Below are 18,609 nucleotides of genomic sequence, written 5' to 3'. Positions count from 1 at the left end.
CGTTTAAAAATGTATAGCGGTTTCAATGAGCAAGGGAAATTAATGTATAATTAATCTAAACTAACCAAAATGAAAGTCGGGGTGAAACATTGATAGTGTACTAAAACAATATTTATTAAAATTTACGTCAGTGCATTGAACAAGATTTTAGATGAAGCTGGTGTCATATTAATATACCATACAGTGAATGTTCAATCTTACCTTTAAGAAGACATGGTCAAAACTTAAATTAATTCTTGAGTTTTTGCCTCAAAACTGAGGGATTCATGCACTCCAGTTAAAATTACTGTATTTTCAGAAAACTGTCCCACATCTCCAAGTGAGAAATTATACAAAACAGCTACAAATAAACAATTGCAGCGCAGACATTTCAAACATCAGGGAAAATTATTTGGTTTGTTCATGCTTTTGATACACAACTCTTCAAAACAAATCAGAACAGTCATTTAAAACTTTATTCAGGTTTACACAATGAATAAAAATGATTCAATGCATCACCTTTTATACATACACACTGCATGAGTTATGTACACAAAGAGCCTTATGTTAGAATGTCATGGATATAGAAGAATGTTACACATATGGTAGCTCAAAGCAGTTAAATCTACTAATTCAGTTATCAGAGATTACTCAATGTAGCAGCCCAATGCAAGACACACTTAAATATTACATCTTTAACAGTGTCACATAGAACATTTAAATGTAAGTGTTAAAAGGAATTATTCACCCAAAAATGAAAATTCTCTAATTTCATCACCCTCATGCCAATCCAAATGAGTATGACTTTCTTCTGCAGAACACAAATGAAGATTTTTAGAAGAATAACTCTGCACTGTAGATCCATCAATTGTAAGTGAATGGTGATCAAAATTATTAAGCTAAAAAACAAACAAATTCTGCATCAAAGTAATCCATATCTTCTGAAGCGATTAAATCGGTTTTGGGTGAGAACAGATGAAAATATAACTTTTTTCCCCCACTATAAATATTGACATCAGTAGTCTCCTTGGGAATCATGATTTCAAACTCGACTACACTTTCTAATGCCATCTAGTGCTCTGCACATGCATCCAGCACTAGCAAGTGTAATTGACCTTAAAATCATGATCGTGCTTAGAGACTGCAATAGCAAGATGTACAGTGAAATAGGAATTAAATTTCAGGCTCTTCTCGCCCAAAATCGATTAGATCGCCTCATAACACATATATTAAACCACTGGAATCAAATGGATTACATTTATTCTGCCTTAATGTGCATTTTTGGAGCTTTACATTCACTTGCATTGCATGGCCCAACAGAGCAGAGATTTTTTTTTCTAAAAAAATCTTCATTTGTGTTCAGCAGAAGAAAGTCATACACATCAGGGATGGTCTGAGGGTGAGTTAATGAGATAATTTACATTTTTGGGTGATTATTCCTTTAAGTTTGCTATAAAAGGTCCAAACCTCCGGTTCACCATTTGAAATTGACAACCTTTCATTACATTCTTTAGCAGCATCCTTTTACTAAATCTTCAGGCTGATCAGGGAGATCTTCTAGTAGAGCTGTGTTTTTTCTGTAGATATACGCACTTGCGTCTGCATCTTCTAGTTGCACCAGCTCAGCCAGTGAGGACACACAGGTGTCGTGTTCATTCAGCATATTTGGCAGACGAGAGGAATTGCGCTGGATTCGCGTTGATCTTCGCACAGGGGTGAGGAACTTCAGGTCTTTGATGGTGCTCTTGCATCGTGAGCCACTGCCTGGTGCCGTTTCACAGTCAATTTTCTTCTTCACACTAACAGCACAGATAGAAAAAAAAAATAAATATAAAGACAAAGTAAATATCATATTTACAATTTAGCTAAATTTTACGTAAGTGAATCTAACATACAATTAAAAGGTATACACAACATGTACAGAAAATTCTGTCATCATTTACTCAGTCATGTTGCTCCAAACCCATTTTACTTCTGTGGGAGAAAGCTCTCGAAAAGGAGATGTTAAGCAAAAATAACTGTCTCAGTCAGTGGTTAAATTGGCTTTTGTAGGGAGGGGGAGCCCTTATTTACAGTGAATGGTCATCATTCAAAATCCCGCCGTAAAATGACTTAGGGTTTTTACACCAAAGGGGCTCTTTTTCCAGTATTAATGTGTAAGGTAGGGTTGAGTAGTTATTCAAACAAAGACAAATACTTTACAATTCACTTATTTTATTATAATTTTTTATCTTGAATGTTAACAGGCGGGCAACGGATTTCACCCTCGTAAAATGTATGAAAGGAACATGTTTGAAAATATTGCAAGCCAGAGACGAATATGTAAATGTATTTTTTATTTGTACAATTTAGAAACGTTGAAGTCCCTTCGCACCTGTATGTAAATGTAACTCTTGCAGTAATTATTTATCATATTCATGCAGCCTGTGTTATTCTGTTGAGTGTTGAAAAACCATCGAGGAGAAACGCATCATGACACTTTTAGCATGTAAACGGGTAAAGAAAGAAAAAAAAAAGAAAAAAGAAAAAAAAGAGTAAACTCGCCCGCTTTGCGAGAAACATTTTTTTTATTATTAGTAAAACTGAATAACAAATTAACAGGGAAGTAGAGTTGGAAAAAAAATTATAATCTCACCTTTGAGGTTTGTAATGCCTGATAGAAAAGTATCTATCTTTGTAGCGCAATACAATACTTTAGGCAATTGCAGAATAGTCCCATTAGTCACAGATACACTTCAGAAAATTGAGTACACAACTATTTCTGGCCTTAAGTTACAAAAACCAAATCAATGCAGAACATTGTATCTCAAAAGCATTACAATGTGGCCCCCCCATGCACTACTTAAAACCCGATGTGGCCCCTTTACCAAAATAGTTAAAAATATTAATAATTACACACATCACCTTTACAAATTTGTTTCAGGATTTTACAGTAAAAGGAACTGTTATATTTTGACAAAATATTTCAGTTTCAAATGAATTAATCTAAAGGTAAAATTTATTAGACATCAACAGTGGCAGTTTAAAGTTTCAAGATGTGTTTCAGCTAGTATTTATTTTTCATAAATACATTCATTTATTATTATTATTACTATTAATTACGACTAGCACACTGACCTAACCATGGTAATGAGGAGCCTTTCCTTCTGTGTAATATGTGTATAAATATTAGGTAACAAATGGGATAATAATGGGCTCATATAAGTACAGACAGGAGCAGTCTGGCATCACTGTCGTGCACCTACAGTATATGCAAACTGTTAAAAATCAATATATTACTTTAAATGCTCACGCAGCTGATGTTATTCTTCATTTAGTAGGTCATTTAACATAATAAAGTAAACTAACATGCTTTAGTTATATAACATGTTCTAGCTACATGCTATTTTTATATTCGATCGCTCTAGCCGTTAGCGGGATTCCATGGTAAAGTCGCTGTCTTAGAATAGTGACAGTTTTCCCTTGATGGTTGTGGGCGGGGTGCTGAACCAGCGATTAATGCATTTATGACGTCTGATAATTCCATGTAGCCTGGGTGTCTCTGTGTAGTCTTGCTAATTATTCAGTCTCATATGCCATGTATTTGCCAGGAGTCAGGAGATGAAAAATAATTTAAGTGGAATAACAATATTTGGTGCTGAAGGAGACGGAGCTGAGCTTCGTCAGGGTGTGTTGTGGACCTGAGGAGGCGGAGCTGCGCTCCGGCCCAATTTAACCTCTGGTCTCAGTCACCACTCACATTAAGTGTATGGAAAAAAGATGCAATTAACGTAAATGGGGGCCGAGAGTATAAAACATTTTTGTGTTCAATAGAAGTCAGTTATGTGGGTTTGGAACAATTATGACAGAATTTTCTTTTTTGGGTGAATTATCCCTTTAAATATCCCTACTACTTACCTTTGCAAATATGGAGTAGTTTTCACATTGTACTTCACAATGGATGCACATTCCATCTCTGGAGGTGTAGAGCTTATCTCATCCTCACTGTTCACATCATCATCCTTTACAACAGCCTCTTTAGTGTCTTCTGTAATATCACAATCAGAGTCTTCCTTTTCCTCCAGTTCTTCATCCTCCAGAATTTCATACAATTTATCGGTTTCTTCCTCCTCCACTTGCACTTCCATTTTTTTCTCTGCCAAAACATCAGCTTTGTCAGTCTCTTTTGTACCTTAAAAGGTGCACTAAGTAAGTTTTTTCCCCATTTAAAAAGTTTAACTTTTAAAGAAATAAATAGTAATTTTGAAACCAAAGAATAAAATCATGACCACTCATGTGAGATGAAGAGTTCAGTCATATCAGTAACCTTACAAAAGCTCTTTTATTCTACATTGAGTATGGGTGCCTCATGGGGGCTGCCATGTTAGCATCACATGACCAGATGAATAATACTTGCTTAAATCTCAGTAACCTACCTGTTATTGGACACTTTCATTTAGGGCTGCACAATTAATCGAAAAATGAATCACAATTGCGATTACGGCTGTCACGATTATGCAATCGTGAAAACTGACGATTATTCAATTTAGGTCTACTGTTGCATTAATGGTTTCTATTTAGAATGGTTAGAAACTCAACTGCTGCAAAAACACAATCTCACACGTGTGCGTTGAGCAATGAAACGACAATGGCCAATCAGAGATGCAGTGAACATGATCTTATGTGAACAAGATCATAAAACAGGATTTTAAATGCAGTAAGTAACTTCAGTTTAAATCGTCTGTTCAGTTTGACTATTAAATACATCAAATATTATTTACTGTATGTGGGCCAATAATGTAAGCAGTAAAGACACATTTTTATGCCACATTTTCCATCTTTGGAAGTGTTAAATGTGAGAGGATGTGAATACATCAACATGATACATGACACAATCATATTGACTGAAATTAAAACTGGTTTTATCAATAGTTCAAAAAGAACCTAAAAAGATATACTTTAAACCATATATATACACATATAATAACCTTTAGTAACATTAACAAATATTATTACATTATGTAATGCTTAAAAGAAACTGCAGTGCAGCCCATAACCTGCTGTTCTGAAGAATCAGGTTGCCTGCTTAGTGACGTCACAGTAATTACATCAAAAATCTTTATAAATAATCGTGATTACAATATCAAGGGCAATAATCGGCAATTATGATTTTTGTCATAATCGTGCAGCCCTACTTTCATTCAATGATTAAATTAATCCTGATTTACAGTGCATAGTGAATTTCTACAATAGCATTGGTAACTGAAGTAAGCCATACTTCCATATACTTCAAAAAAGGTATATTAAAAGGTACTGAGTGCATCTTTAAGAGGAGTAAAAATTTATGAACAATCACTTGATGCGTAACACTTCAAGGAGTACAACTCATTATTTTATTCTTGAAATATTATTGATTATTTAGCAATTCTTGCATCAAGAATTTGAATGAAATTTACCGTCTTTACATGATGAGGGTGTTTCCATTGCCTCCAATTTATCACACAAGTTGAGCACCAACTGCATATTGAAGAAAAAGAGAATTACACTAAATATCAATAAACAGGCATGTGCAAGCAATAAATAAGCTTCAGTATCATTCTTACCGATTCCATCCTTATCTCTGGGTCAATCGGCAGATCCATATCACTGTTGTCAAGCAAATCCAGTGTGGTATTCATAATATTACTTGATCTGCTAGTGTGCACTTCTTTGTCATCTAGGACTTTATTATCCTCACTTTGAATGTCCATCTTTATTTCAGGGGTTGGTTTTAGAGCCTCAGTCTGGGTGACTGGATCAGACTGGGCAATGACAGTGGCTTTTGGTCCAGTTTTAGGCTGCAGGGCTGGTTTGACTGAATGGGTTGCAGACCTTTCTGAGATTGGAGGCCTCTTCAGGGCCTTTCCTTTAGATGCCAGCCACTCTGCAAGCTTCGCTCTGACAAGAGAAACCAAACGAAACATTAGGCAATGACATCAATACATCCTAAACCCGTGTTTTCCAACTGGTGGGTCACAGACAGCAAGGAAAGAGCAATGCCTATCTCTACCTTCATTGGCAATGTAGACTAAATGAATTCTTGCATTCTGCACTTTACACACATTAAATATGCACATCAAGCACTAGCAAGTGTAATTGACCTTAAAATCATGATCGTGCTTAGAGACTGCAATAGCAAGATGTACAGTGAAATAGGAATTACATTTCAGGCTCTTCTCGCCCAAAATCGATTAGATCGCCTCATAACACATATATTAAACCACTGGAATCAAATGGATTACATTTATTCTGCCTTAATGTGCATTTTTGGAGCTTTACATTCACTTGCATTGCATGGCCCAACAGAGCAGAGATATTATTCAGCAGAAGAAAGTCATACACATCAGGGATGGTCTGAGGGTGAGTTAATCAGCAACACAATATTTTTGTGGCGCGATTGAAGCCTTGTTTTGAAAGAGCCACTTGCTTTAATGATCTGCTCTGCTCTAATATCAGGCACACACACTTCCCTCTATATCGTGCTGCAGACCATAAAACTGATTAACTATTTGAATTCTAGAGTATTTTCTAGTTTAAAGTGCTCTAGAAAAAGAGGCAAAACAAACCTCACAAACATTAGACAGCCCAAACATGCAAAACTGCACTGAGAAGGAAAAGAGCAACACTGAGCTATGTACCAAAATAATCGTTTTTAAATTGACACATCACACATTAAAATCTATCATGATTTTACAGTAGTAACAAAGTGTGATAAACAGACAAATATGTTATAGTTTCATTTTAAATAATTTAAATGTAATAAGTCAGATCTATTAGACCTCATTTGAATGACTGTGGCAGTTGTTGTTAAAGTTTCTAAATGTTTATAGGCTACTATTTTTTCTTAACAAATATTGTAATTTATAATAATAATGTATTATTTTTAAGTCTAGCTACATCAACCTAATACATGGCATTGCACTGTAACTATAAGGGCAAGTACATAAGGCACTTTAAAGTCTGGATCTCCAAAAGTCTTGGTTACATAAGAAGTTACATTAAAAATGTTTATGTTTTTTACTATGTTAGGTCGCAGTTGATGTCCATTGGAAAATCTGGGTTCCGAAGCAAAACCAGTTGAGAAGATCAACTGTCCTAAACCATGACCTGCTACATCATATTGAGCCACTGTGAACCAGAAACACACTGAAAAGACCAATCGTTTCTATTCCAAACAATTGACGAAATATGATCATTTAAATGTTGATTGAAACTCTTTTTTTATTTTATTACGTAAAACTCAAAATGTGTTTCTTGGTCAAAGTGACTCAAAATGATGGAGCAGGTCACAAATCCTCTGGCACCAGACTGATACTCAGACTCAAATGTAACCTTACACTGGCTGAAGTAAAAACACCAGTTTTAAATTGATCAGGTATTACATGGGTGAAGCATTCTAAAATGTGCAAACATCTCACCTTCTCTCTTCAGCCGTCTCCATTTGCACTCTGTACTGGCTGATCTTGCTTGCGATAGGCCTTTTGACTTTCTGTTCAGTGGTGATGACAACAGCTTTGGGTTTAGCTCTCGGTACCACTGTCTCTTTCTTCTTAGAAGGGATGGGTTTACTGACGGGCGAGCGGCCTGTAGCTAGAGGGACTGGCCTGGGAGGAATGCAGGCTCTGTGGGTAACTGCTTGGGAGATAGAGCCTGGGACTTTCAAAGGTATGTGTTTTTGGGAAACAGTCATCTGGACCGATTTTTCAGTGACATGCAGTAGAACATCAGAGACAGATTTTGGTCTAGATGACAAAGCGGATTTGAGTCCGGGTCTAGTGGACACTGGCAGAGCAGTAACAGACTTGGACCGGATTTTAGGCAGTTTGGTTTTTGGGCTGGTCAAATCTGGTTTTGAAATCACTCTCTTTTCTGTGATCTTCACATCGCCACTGGGTTTCCGGAAACAGTCTATTTTAGACTGTACCACACGCCCCTTATAGATACCAGGTTTGGACTTCTGAAGTACAGTAGAAGGTGTTTTGTTAACTTCTTCTACAAGCTTACGGTGTCTAACAGACTGCTGGGTACGGAAGGCCTGGCTAAGTGTGCTCAGCTTAGCAGGATCAGCATCATTAGTTCTGTCCATTGGCCTAACATCCTTATCCTTCATGCTTTTTCCAGAATTACCCTCTTTAAGATCATACTTGGATTGAAGGGGTGCCGATTTACTTAATACATTTCGTTTTGATACAATACTATTGATGACTTGATTTTTGGGGCCACAACGTGGTTTGGTGTTCTCCTTGTTACTCTGAATAGAAATAATTAAAGAGCATGGTTAAGTAAACAACATATTTTACTTTTGTAAACATGGGAAGTTAATTGAATAAGAAAAGTTAAGGGAATAGTTAACTCAAATTAAAATTCCCTCATGATTTACTCACACCATCCCAGATGTGTTATGAATTTCTTCTGCAGAACACAATGAAGATTTTAAGAATATCTCAGCTCTTTTGGTCCATTCATGCAAGAGAATGGTGGCTAAAACTTTGAAGCTCCAAATAGCACAAAAAGGCAGCATAAACAATTAAAATAAAATTATCCATCCGACTACAGTGGTTCAATCCATGTTTTCAGGAGCAATATTATAGGTGAGGGTGAGCAATAGATCAATATTTAAAGCTCTTTTTTTTCAAAATTTTTAAATATTGATCTGTTCCTCACACAAATCAATAATATCGCTTCTGAAGAATTTTTTTTTTATCCACTGGAGTCATATGGATTTCTTTTAGGCTGCTTTATGTACTTCTAAGTTCTGACCACCATTTCCTTGCATTGAATAGACCAACAAAGAAGAGATATTTTCAAAAAATCTGTGTTCTGCTGAAGAAAAAAGTTATCCACATCTAAAATGGCATGAGGGTGAGTAGTACATTGAGAGAATTGTCATGTTTGGGAGAACAATCCCTTTAATCTAGTGTTTCTGACCAACTAGGTCAACAAAGAAAATTAATACCTTTCTCACCACTTGCTCCATTTCTCTCTTCAATAGAGATGATCTCCCCTGCAGAACATAAGATATCACTCTGTTATAATGTCCAAATAAAAAGATAAATGTCAACAAGCAGTTTAAACAGGTTACCCACACTTTGACAAATTGCTTTCTATAACTTACCACAAGTTTTTCAGTTATTAATGATTTCTGAATAGCAATATATATATATATATATATATATATTTTTTTTACAGAGATTACACCCACAATGAGGATTATGTAGCTGATTAAACATTTTAGAGTGGAGAACAAAAATGTGTGTAAATAATTACTTATTGACCAAGACTTTATCCATATCTATTATTTTTCTAGGTTGTCCATAAGACTGGGAAACCTGCACACAAAAACTGCCATCTCTAAAATCCAAGAAAATCAATTTTAGTGGTAAAAATGATCAATTAATCCGCACTGTTGGGGAATGTAAAACAAAGAAACTCTGTTTCTTTCACAATGGGAACAATCTACACACTAACAAAAGCATTTTCTAAACGAGATTTAATTTCTGAACGTGTCTGATGTAATTAAAAGCATCTGCTAAACGTTACTATTCCCAGTCACATTCTGACAAGGCGGGACCATCCGGAATACAGGTGGGGAATAACTCATCTGCCAACTACAAATAGGTGCATGCATATGTAGCCAAATCTAATATGCAGAACAGCATACCTCATTAGAGGCTGTATATACAACCAGTTCTTGAGCTAAAAACAGCTAGCCGCACGCATGCAAGTTTTAAAAGGTTACCATTCTTAACCTGACACGGCGTCTAAAAACGTCTTACGTATATTTCTATAGAAAGACAAGTGCAAAATGGTGAGGATGGACGCAAAAACGTGCTCTGTGTGAACAGCCCATTGCACTACATGCCCCAACAAGAATCAAAATAATATGAAGACTCAAAAGCCATTAATGACGGTTGGCAAAATGACGACAACTAACCTTAATCTTCGGGTTCTCAAAAAAAGTCAGGTAAACCAAATGTAAGAATCTCTGTTTATCGCTGAATTTGTAGCGAGGAAAACGAATTTTCCCAAACAATCAAACCAAGTGCATGCTTTTCATTTTCAAACTGATTTGACTTGCCGCGTATTGGTGATGGCTGTTTGTGAGTCACTCCTGCCGACTAATCGTATTGGCTGATTCTAACCACGTGATTAAAACCGGGCTGGCTCCACCTCTTTTACTCAAAACTGGAGTGATGCTCTTTTTGAACCAAAATAAAATTCCTCTACTAACCGTTCAGTGTTTGGTAAAAAAAAAAAAAAAAGGACCTTTATGAATTCGGTTTCCCTAAATTCCATACTTGTGACATTTATGTTTAAATCGATATCATAGTTAGCAGCTGTCATTTTTAGCTATTTAAGAAAAGGTCTAAATTAATTACTGGACATTTGATATGAGAGAAAACTTCCAAATCTGAGTATATTGTTGTTGTTGTTTTTTTCACTAAAAGTTACATTAAACAAAAGTGCTGAATGAAAACAAATATTCATATTCAAATATTCAAACAAACAATTCTGAACTAATCAAAACCTCTCGGTTGTGTATGTAACCTTGGTTCCCTGAGATGAAGGGAAGAAGACATGTATTTATTAATGCATATGGGGAGTGCTTTCCTACACAACCTAGTTGAAACCTCTCTACAATAATGCCAATATTCTAGGGGTGTGGCTAGCATTCGCAATGTTTCGTTCCCTTCGTTTCAGGGAACCGTGGTTACGTACCTAACCGAGACATTCCCTTATGACTCAGTACACTTGACATTGCGTTTATTAACGCATATGGGGAACAGAATCCCATCACGCCACACTACACGACATAACCTCCCAGAAAGGAAGCATGATGCCGCAGTCTCGTGGGACAGCGACCAACATTAGTATGCTGCAGTCAGTTCTGGCTCGTTTAACATGCTCCGTTCAGGGGCCACACATGCAGGTTACACAGCTAGGGCAGGGGATGCCACATTGTGCCTTACGCCTGAAAGAGGAGATCCCTCATCAGTGGTATTTCCCATGGCGAGCTGTACAGCTCTGAGAACCACCGACCGCAATTGGGGAGGGGGAGGGGCTGCTGTCTGACCGCCTGGCGCGAGATAACCGCTGCCAGGGGCGGGGAGACCCCTTCCATCCACCGAAAAAACGGCAGGGCGTTCTGTCCACCAGGGGTGAAAGACTGCCTCCGATCTGCCAGGGGAGGCACGGCTGTCGTCCACTAGAGGGTGGAAGGGGCAGTGGACCAAGCTACGGCGTTTTGGAGAGCCGGCGAGTAAATTATAAAATGTTTTTCTCTCTCTCTCTTCCCTCTCTCTCTCTCTCCTGCTGCCGCTCCTCGTTGGCCTTTCCCTCTCTTTTTAAATATTAGGGTCATTCTTCAATTGGGGTGGCAAAGAGGCAGAAATTGTAAAAATGCTTGTTTGTTTTCTTTAATAAAATGTATTGCTATGCATTTAAAATTAGTTTAATATTCTATATCAATTAAAATTGAAGCTTAATAACATTTAGATTTTTAAATAATTTGAATCAAACACTGGTGAAACAACCACTTATGTCTATGGTGTTACCAATATTTGAAGTAAAATTTTGATTTATTCTAAATAAACAGGCATATGCAACTTTAGGTAATAATTAATAAATAAATAAATTACTTTAAGGACCCATTTCATTGATAATTTAAATATCATTTTTGAAATAAATGTTTAATTGTTCATCTTGTCCCCTATTTTTGCCAAAGAAGAGTTGTTTCTTTTTTAAAAAAAAATTGTATATACATAAAAAAGGCAGGAAAAATGGTCTGTGCTACCTTTATAGTCTTTCTTCTAAAATATTAAAACCATTTTACAGTCTAAAAACATTAAATTATAAGATTAAATGGCTCTGAAGGAAAGAAATGTCGGACACATTTTGAAGTAACACCACAGAGGTAATATAACACCACAGACATAATATTGCATAAAAGGTTTAACAATTAAAAGTTTATTGAGCAAAATAATTAAATTAATCATGAGTAGGATTACAAGTAATTGCTCTGATAAAAGAACATTTAGAGAACATCTTCAGTGAATAAATAATATATCTATTGTCTGTGGAGTTACTATAGATTCTGTGGTGTTACCAGGAAAGACAGTAACACCACAGACAAATTAGCCTAAATCCAGACTTTTCTAAAATGGAGGCTGCCATCATGATGATTTCAAGATCAGAGGACATTCTAGAAATATTAATAAGTATGCATTTATCAAATTTTTGATTAAAATATGTAAAATCTGCAAGTTATCAACATAACACCACAGACACTAATAAAGTGTGACACATGAAATTGTCAGGAATTTAGCTAACTTTAAGAAAATGAATAAGAAAGAATGTACTCACCATGCACCCCTCAGATCAACCAGCACCTGCAATGACCTTTACACACAGAAAGTAGTCCAAACAGATTTCCCCCTTTTCTTAAAGGGGCGACATCCATTGATGTAACACCACAGACATGAATTTGGGGAACACTACTTTTTTCGTGAATATTACAAAATATGTATTTTTTAAAACAATTTAATAAAATTGTACATGTTAAATAAAAACTATATTCATAATATAACCACTTTTTTTGTTAAAAATGTTATATTGTTGTAATTAAATTCCATGATATCTCTCTGAGATATGGTGGGAACATACATATTTTGTTATAAATGCAATCTCTCAAACTCAATTAAATATGTATTTTAAAACTAAAAATTATTTATTAATAGAGCACAAATTGTGTTTATCCTACAGAATACAAAAATGAAAACATTTTATAATTTATTGGTATTTAAAGTTCATTTGAACTGTTGTAAAGTAGAAACACACCTGTGTGTGCGTTTGTCTTTTTGGTTATTAAAATATTATTTATATTTTAAAGCCGGTTCTCGCCTCCTCCTTTCCCTTTTACCTCGTTACAGCCAGTAAGAGCTCGCCTCGCATCCATGTAATGGGACAGAGGGCAATTTGGTATGTTCATAACAGGACATAATGCGGCACTCACCATTGGGAAGCGGTTGCGCATAATATGAGGCTTTGTGGGAAAGCCCTTTATTGAATAGTGTAAGTGTGTTGTGCAAGTGCAATGAGCCCTAAATCTTTTTTGAATTGTTGTAATTCATTACAAGATATAAATATTCAAACTTTATTGCATGTGATTAATGTGAGACACAGAAAACAGCATGTTGAACAACATTTTGAACATCAATATTCCTTTCCTGACAAACAGCAGCGGGGAGATGGGAAACAGTGTTTTGTGTCTCCAATCAAGCCTTTTTCTGAGCAGACCCAGAGGGAACCACGGGCTCCACTTTCCGCTTCAAAGGGTTGTGCCCCTCAGGAACGCTTTTGCTGCACAGAGGTTTTTCCTCCATTGGGGAAATGCGGGTGCAGATTCACAGGTGCCAGTGAGGCAGCAGGTATGGGGCTTTTAGTCGGGCGAGGGCGAACCGGCTGTTATATACTTAATTTGGGCATGAAGTGTCTCATAGCGTGTGACTGCTGCTGAGTCATGAAGTAACACTTAGCAAAAGTATTCACAGAGCCGCCAAAGAGGCCGGCTGGAGGCATATCCTACAGAGTGGCTTTTTTACTTATCATTCATTTCTGTGAGGGTCAGCCATATATGTTGATCCAGAACTGCCAGGCTGCCCATGGACTTGCCAATGGATGCTGGATGCTGAGGCCCATTCACCAGCTGAACGGCGAGGCGGTGTGATGTTTGTTGGAGCACTGCAGGGAAGCGGCAAGTCTTCCCGTGAAGATTCTGCCCACTGAGTCGTGTATACCAACGGCAAAGGTAGAGGGCTTCTAGACAATAGATGATCACTGTCTTGAAGGAAGAAATTCTGAGGAATTGGTGTTTGTGCAGCTGCTTTTATAGCAGACAGCTTCGCGCCAAAATGGGCAGGGCTCAAACACCAGAGCCAATATTAGAATATTGGCTTTATTGTAGAGAGGTTTCAACTATGTTGAGTAGGAAGGCACTCCCCATATGTGTTAATAAACGCAATGTCAAGTGTACTGAGTCATAAGGGAACTGTGTAGATGGTCCTATAATATCAAAACCACTGATATACTGTATATGCCAAACCAGGATTTACAAGGTGTCAACTCCTCCCATCTAGTGGTTCAGAAGGGTTTTGATCTGATGTCGGGCTATCTCTGTACATACGTATGGCCATTTCACAGGGCTGTAATGAAAGGCACACTTTCAGAGAATCTACACTGACATTGCATTATGGTACATTGCCAGCTGAATGCTTGATCACAACCATCTCAGCCATCTGGATGGTACCTAGATAGTCCCTTTTTAAACAGAACCCTCTGTCCTTGATTAGTAACTACTGAGTGCAATGATTGCTTGTAAATCGTCTGTAAAGACAGTTCATGCATTCTCTACACAGGCCTCTCCTTGTTCTTCTGGGGAAAGTGAATAACAAATCACATGGAGCCACTAGGGAGCAGCAGATTCCACAGTCAGACAGTTGCATGCTGTCAAGTGTCCCAGATACCCTTTTTAACAGCATGCATGTCAAATGCTCCTCACTTCAGTGTGATAATGAGTAAATGAGGAGCTGTTGGGCTATGAGTCTAACTGTGTTGATCTCAAAATTGCTTCCTTTGGGGGTTCCACAGTAATTAATCCGATATTTAATTCATGACATATTCTGCTGAGTGCATGATTATGCAAGGTTTGTTACACATATGTGATAATTTTTGATAGTTGATAATGACTGTATCCACCATTGTGGACTTTACTTAAATAAAAAAGTGGAGTGGTGGTGGTGTAGTGGTCTAAGCACATAACTGGTAATCTGGTAATCAGAAGGACACTGGTTCAGACCCCACAGCCACCACCATTGTGTCCATGAGCAAGGCACTTAACTCCAGGTTGCTCCAGGGGGATTGTCACTGTAATAAGGGCTCTGTAAGTCTCTTTGGATAAAAGCATCTGCCAAATGAATACAAAAATAATAATATGTAAAACATATAAAGTGGGCACCAACAAGTGAAAGTGTCTGGATAAGAAGTAACCTCAAATTCATTTTCTGTGTGCACAATCAGACTTAATTGGGTCATTCTTAAAGGAATGTTCCAGATTCAGCACAAGTTATGCATAATGTTGATTACCATACACACACATATGCAAAAAGTCTTCTCGTCTAAGGCACTGAAAATAAAGGTGAATAGTCAAAATTAGTTTTTGCGGTACTCAAAATTATGCCACAAATGTTGTCGATTGAGCTTAACTTGTATTGGACATTCCTTTGAGGCCATCTTTTTATTTAACCCATTGCCACATTGTTTAATATTTTGTTATCTCATGCAATGACATTCATATATTTTTAAGAGAGGCATGAGTGTCCAAATACTGTTTGGGGTCAATTTAACTGAAAATAATTATATCATAATTTAATTGAACACATTGATGGAAACAAATCAAGGAATTGTGAATTGTTGTGAAAAGTGTGCATCAAATAGCAGGGCTGAGATGAGCTTAATACATACAGACAACTAGATTTCCTTTTAGTCTAGCAGATTCTATTGTCTTTGCTGGAATTGTGGGGAGAAAAAAACTTAGCAAAGCAATGCATTTCTCAAAACTCCACCATGTGTGACAGTGAGTTTCGTTTCCCTTCAATTTACTGAGAGTCTCCATCGGCCTGCTCTTCTTATTGACAGGTTAAACGTAATCAAAGCCTTGAGGGAAACTGAATTTTCTTGTGCACTCAATCAAGTGTTTAACCAGAGTGAAGTTTGATGAAATACTGTTATTTTCAGTAAAAGTTCATCTTCTTCAGACAGACTCATATGCTATGCATTTAATTCCCAAAACAACAACTGACTGCAGTGTTTGCATGTGTGACAGTTTGCTGATAGCGCTAAATGGGAACAGCAGATCGCCAATAACGTTTGATCAGCTTTTACATCTGCCCACAGTGTGGATCCCTGAAAATAATGAGGTTTCACATTCCACAAGCAACCACTTCAGCACTGTATCACCCTGTCGGAAATTAACACTAGGCAATCCATCATTCCAAAGGAGAAACAAACAGTCAGGTTAAAATACACAGATAATGCAGATTATAAATGACATTACCCAAGTCTCTGTTAAAGCTGTATAGGTTTTAAATATCTGGCATTAAAAATGACAAAATAAACAAATAAAATAGAAAAACCTTTAATGTCATTCAAACGTAATTCTTTAATGTATAATTAACGATCCCATTAAATCACTTAAGAAGCACAGTTTTCTGCCCTGTGTTGACATACTTTCAACTGAAACAGTAAGTTTTGGCAGGACATTTTGAAGGGCTTGTTCCTTAAAAAAGCCAATTATGTCACAGACATTAAATATGATTCGCTACTTGCTAAATATTTGCAGGGGAAAGAACATTCTTTTTCTAGAGAGTATTTAATTGGACAAAGATCTGCATAGTGCAGGATGAATCATCAATATTTTTGTTCAGTTTGTCCCGGAAAATAAAGACAGTAAAATTTAAAAGGACATCCTTTTATTTATGCTTAAGAACTATGACTTTTCTTGTTCAAACTGTATTTATTTACAATTGCAGTGAAATAATGGACATTTATGTATCTGTTATATAAAAGTGTGAAATTCTACAATGTCAAACAAAAGATTATATCAGACACAGTATATTGTCAAACATACATTATGATTTTTGCACATACACAATCCATTTGAGATGTATTTATTGCAGCTGAGATATTTAAGGCAAAAACAGGTCAGCAATAGAATATGAATGAATACACAATATAGAATAGGTTATTATAATACACAGAAACACACACTGTACCAAAACACCACAACTTAAGCCAACACAATGAATACTGCACTTACATATAACACAGATAAATGGAGAGTAAAACAACTGGTCCATTTTGATCACACTCTTCTCTTCCGAACCCCAATAGCTCACTTTAATACCACTGGACCAAAACATCCCAAAGCAAAGCCAAAGGTCAGTCATAGGAATCTAAAATTGTCCCTTCTTTAAGATACATTTAATGTCTCCTTGTAGTATATGGTATGCATCTGGATGGAAATCACACTGAATAAAGAAGGTCTCTCAAACTGAGAATTAAAGTCATCATGCCCATACTGTATATGTGGCGTTTATTGTTTTCTCTACTGGTCATTTTTGTCCTAATGTTTAGTAAGGGTAATGCTTCTGTTTCTTCCCTGCAAAACATGCCATCCATGAGCACAGCAACATGGCCACCACGGCGCCTGCCCCGGTGCAGTAATATGCCCATCCGATCTCACAAGAACCTGAAATAGACACAGAAATGCAGTTACTGAAAAGCATAATCACAAACACAAGCGGACTATGCTTGCATTATATAGTAAAACATACATATGCCAATCTCTCTATCAGGGTTGCGCAAAATTCAGGATATAAGAATTGAAAATGAAAGAAATCAAAACATACTCTACCTAAGTACATGAATGCAGATGCTTCTAACTACGCAAGCTTGATTTTGTGTGAAGTTACATTTACATTTATGCATTTGGCAGACACTTTTATCCAAAGCAACTTACAGAGCCCTTATTACAGGGACAATCCCCCCAGAGCAACCTGGATTTAAGTGCCTTGCTCAAGGACACAATGGTGGTGTATGTGGGGATCGAACCAGCAACCTTCTGATTACCAGTTTACCAGTTATGTGCACTACACCACCACCACTCCAAGTTGTGTTCTAAAATGCATCAGACCACAATTCATATAACACAACACAAGTTCACATTGCATTCTCAACATTCTCACAAGAGGCACTATAGCGAGATTAGAGTACACTGTCTGCTTCAATGGTTAGTCTTCACTTTCAAGTCAACTACTGTAATGGCAAAGCAACAGTTTGAAGAGAATACTGCTGAGCAAGTAATTAAAAGTTCATTTATTTATAGCATCTTACCAGAATAAGTACACATCCAGTTTAATAGCACAGAGTATGAAAGAAACTCTATCGCCCCCTTGAGAACTGAGGTTTGTTACCACCACGGTAACGCAAGAATGCACGTTAAGTGGGGGCTGGGTAGCTCTGCGAGTAAAGACGCTGACTACCACCCCTGGAGTTCGCGAGTTTGAATTTAATATTTAGACCTTTCAGAAGGAAAAATGTCTACATTTAAATGATGCGACCCAAAGTGCATTTAAACAGCTGTGAAACACTTCTTTATTATGTGTTACATTCATACGAGCAGACAGAGAAGTACGTTTGAAGTAAGTTTGGAGCAGAAGAAATAGAAATAACCCTTTGTAAATTGTCAGCTTTACACTAAGCTAAAATGCTATTTCTAGACATTTTACATGCACGTTACCAGGCACGATCATATTTTTTATCAAGAAAATTCACGTTGGATCATAATTGATTTTTTTCTAGTAAGACCTTTGATATGAGGGCAAAAATCATATTCTTGATAATCATTTTTTAATTGTTCAGTTTGATTGATCTTGTTTTAGAAACAACACTGCATGAGATATTTAGGTTTTTCAGAGAATGTATTTTTAACATGTGTATTTTGTCTTACTGTACTGGCAGATTTTTTCTAATCAAAACAAGTGAAAATCTAACAAG

General features: G+C 36.7%; 2 protein-coding genes across 3 annotated transcripts in view; both read right to left on the bottom strand.

The window, feature by feature from the left end:
• Nucleotides 1-139: 139 nt before the first annotated feature.
• LOC127635468 (cytoskeleton-associated protein 2-like) lies at nt 140-10,077 on the bottom strand. Of its 2 annotated transcripts, none has more exons than XM_052115548.1 (7): nt 9,932-10,077; nt 8,954-9,001; nt 7,416-8,248; nt 5,562-5,895; nt 5,415-5,475; nt 3,877-4,114; nt 140-1,778 (listed from the first exon to the last, which is right to left on the bottom strand). In XM_052115548.1, exons 2-7 carry the CDS (start codon nt 8,972-8,974, stop codon nt 1,490-1,492), a joined length of 1,776 nt encoding a protein of 591 aa, XP_051971508.1. In that variant the 5' UTR covers nt 8,975-9,001; nt 9,932-10,077; the 3' UTR covers nt 140-1,489. The 2 variants fall into 2 exon arrangements, with proteins under 2 accessions (XP_051971508.1, XP_051971509.1); XM_052115549.1 differs by having other exon boundaries at nt 8,963-9,001.
• A 6,199-nt stretch (nt 10,078-16,276) lies between these two features.
• lhfpl6 (LHFPL tetraspan subfamily member 6) overlaps nt 16,277-18,609 on the bottom strand; it is a 46,173-nt gene continuing 43,840 nt past the window's right edge. Inside the window, exon 4 of the mRNA XM_052115554.1 lies at nt 16,277-17,302. Within this exon, the coding sequence (XP_051971514.1) occupies nt 17,184-17,302 (119 nt within the window). The 3' untranslated portion in view covers nt 16,277-17,183. The remainder of the gene's footprint in view (nt 17,303-18,609) is intronic.

Source organism: Xyrauchen texanus, chromosome 43 (assembly GCF_025860055.1).
Source record: "Xyrauchen texanus isolate HMW12.3.18 chromosome 43, RBS_HiC_50CHRs, whole genome shotgun sequence".
NCBI classification, from domain to species: Eukaryota; Metazoa; Chordata; class Actinopteri; order Cypriniformes; family Catostomidae; genus Xyrauchen; species Xyrauchen texanus.
This window is presented reverse-complemented; position numbering and strand designations above follow the sequence as displayed.

Bases quoted from the DNA above. Each gene is read 5' to 3' on its own strand.
- LOC127635468 (XM_052115548.1), bottom strand. From the start codon at position 8,974: ATGGAGCAAGTGGTGAGAAAG. The intron at 4,115-5,414 runs GTAAATTTCATT...ATGTTTTGGCAG, and splicing joins ACCCTCATCATGTAAAGACG to AGAAAAAAATGGAAGTGCAA. The intron at 1,779-3,876 runs GTAAGTAGTAGG...CTGTGCTGTTAG, and splicing joins ACTACTCCATATTTGCAAAG to TGTGAAGAAGAAAATTGACT.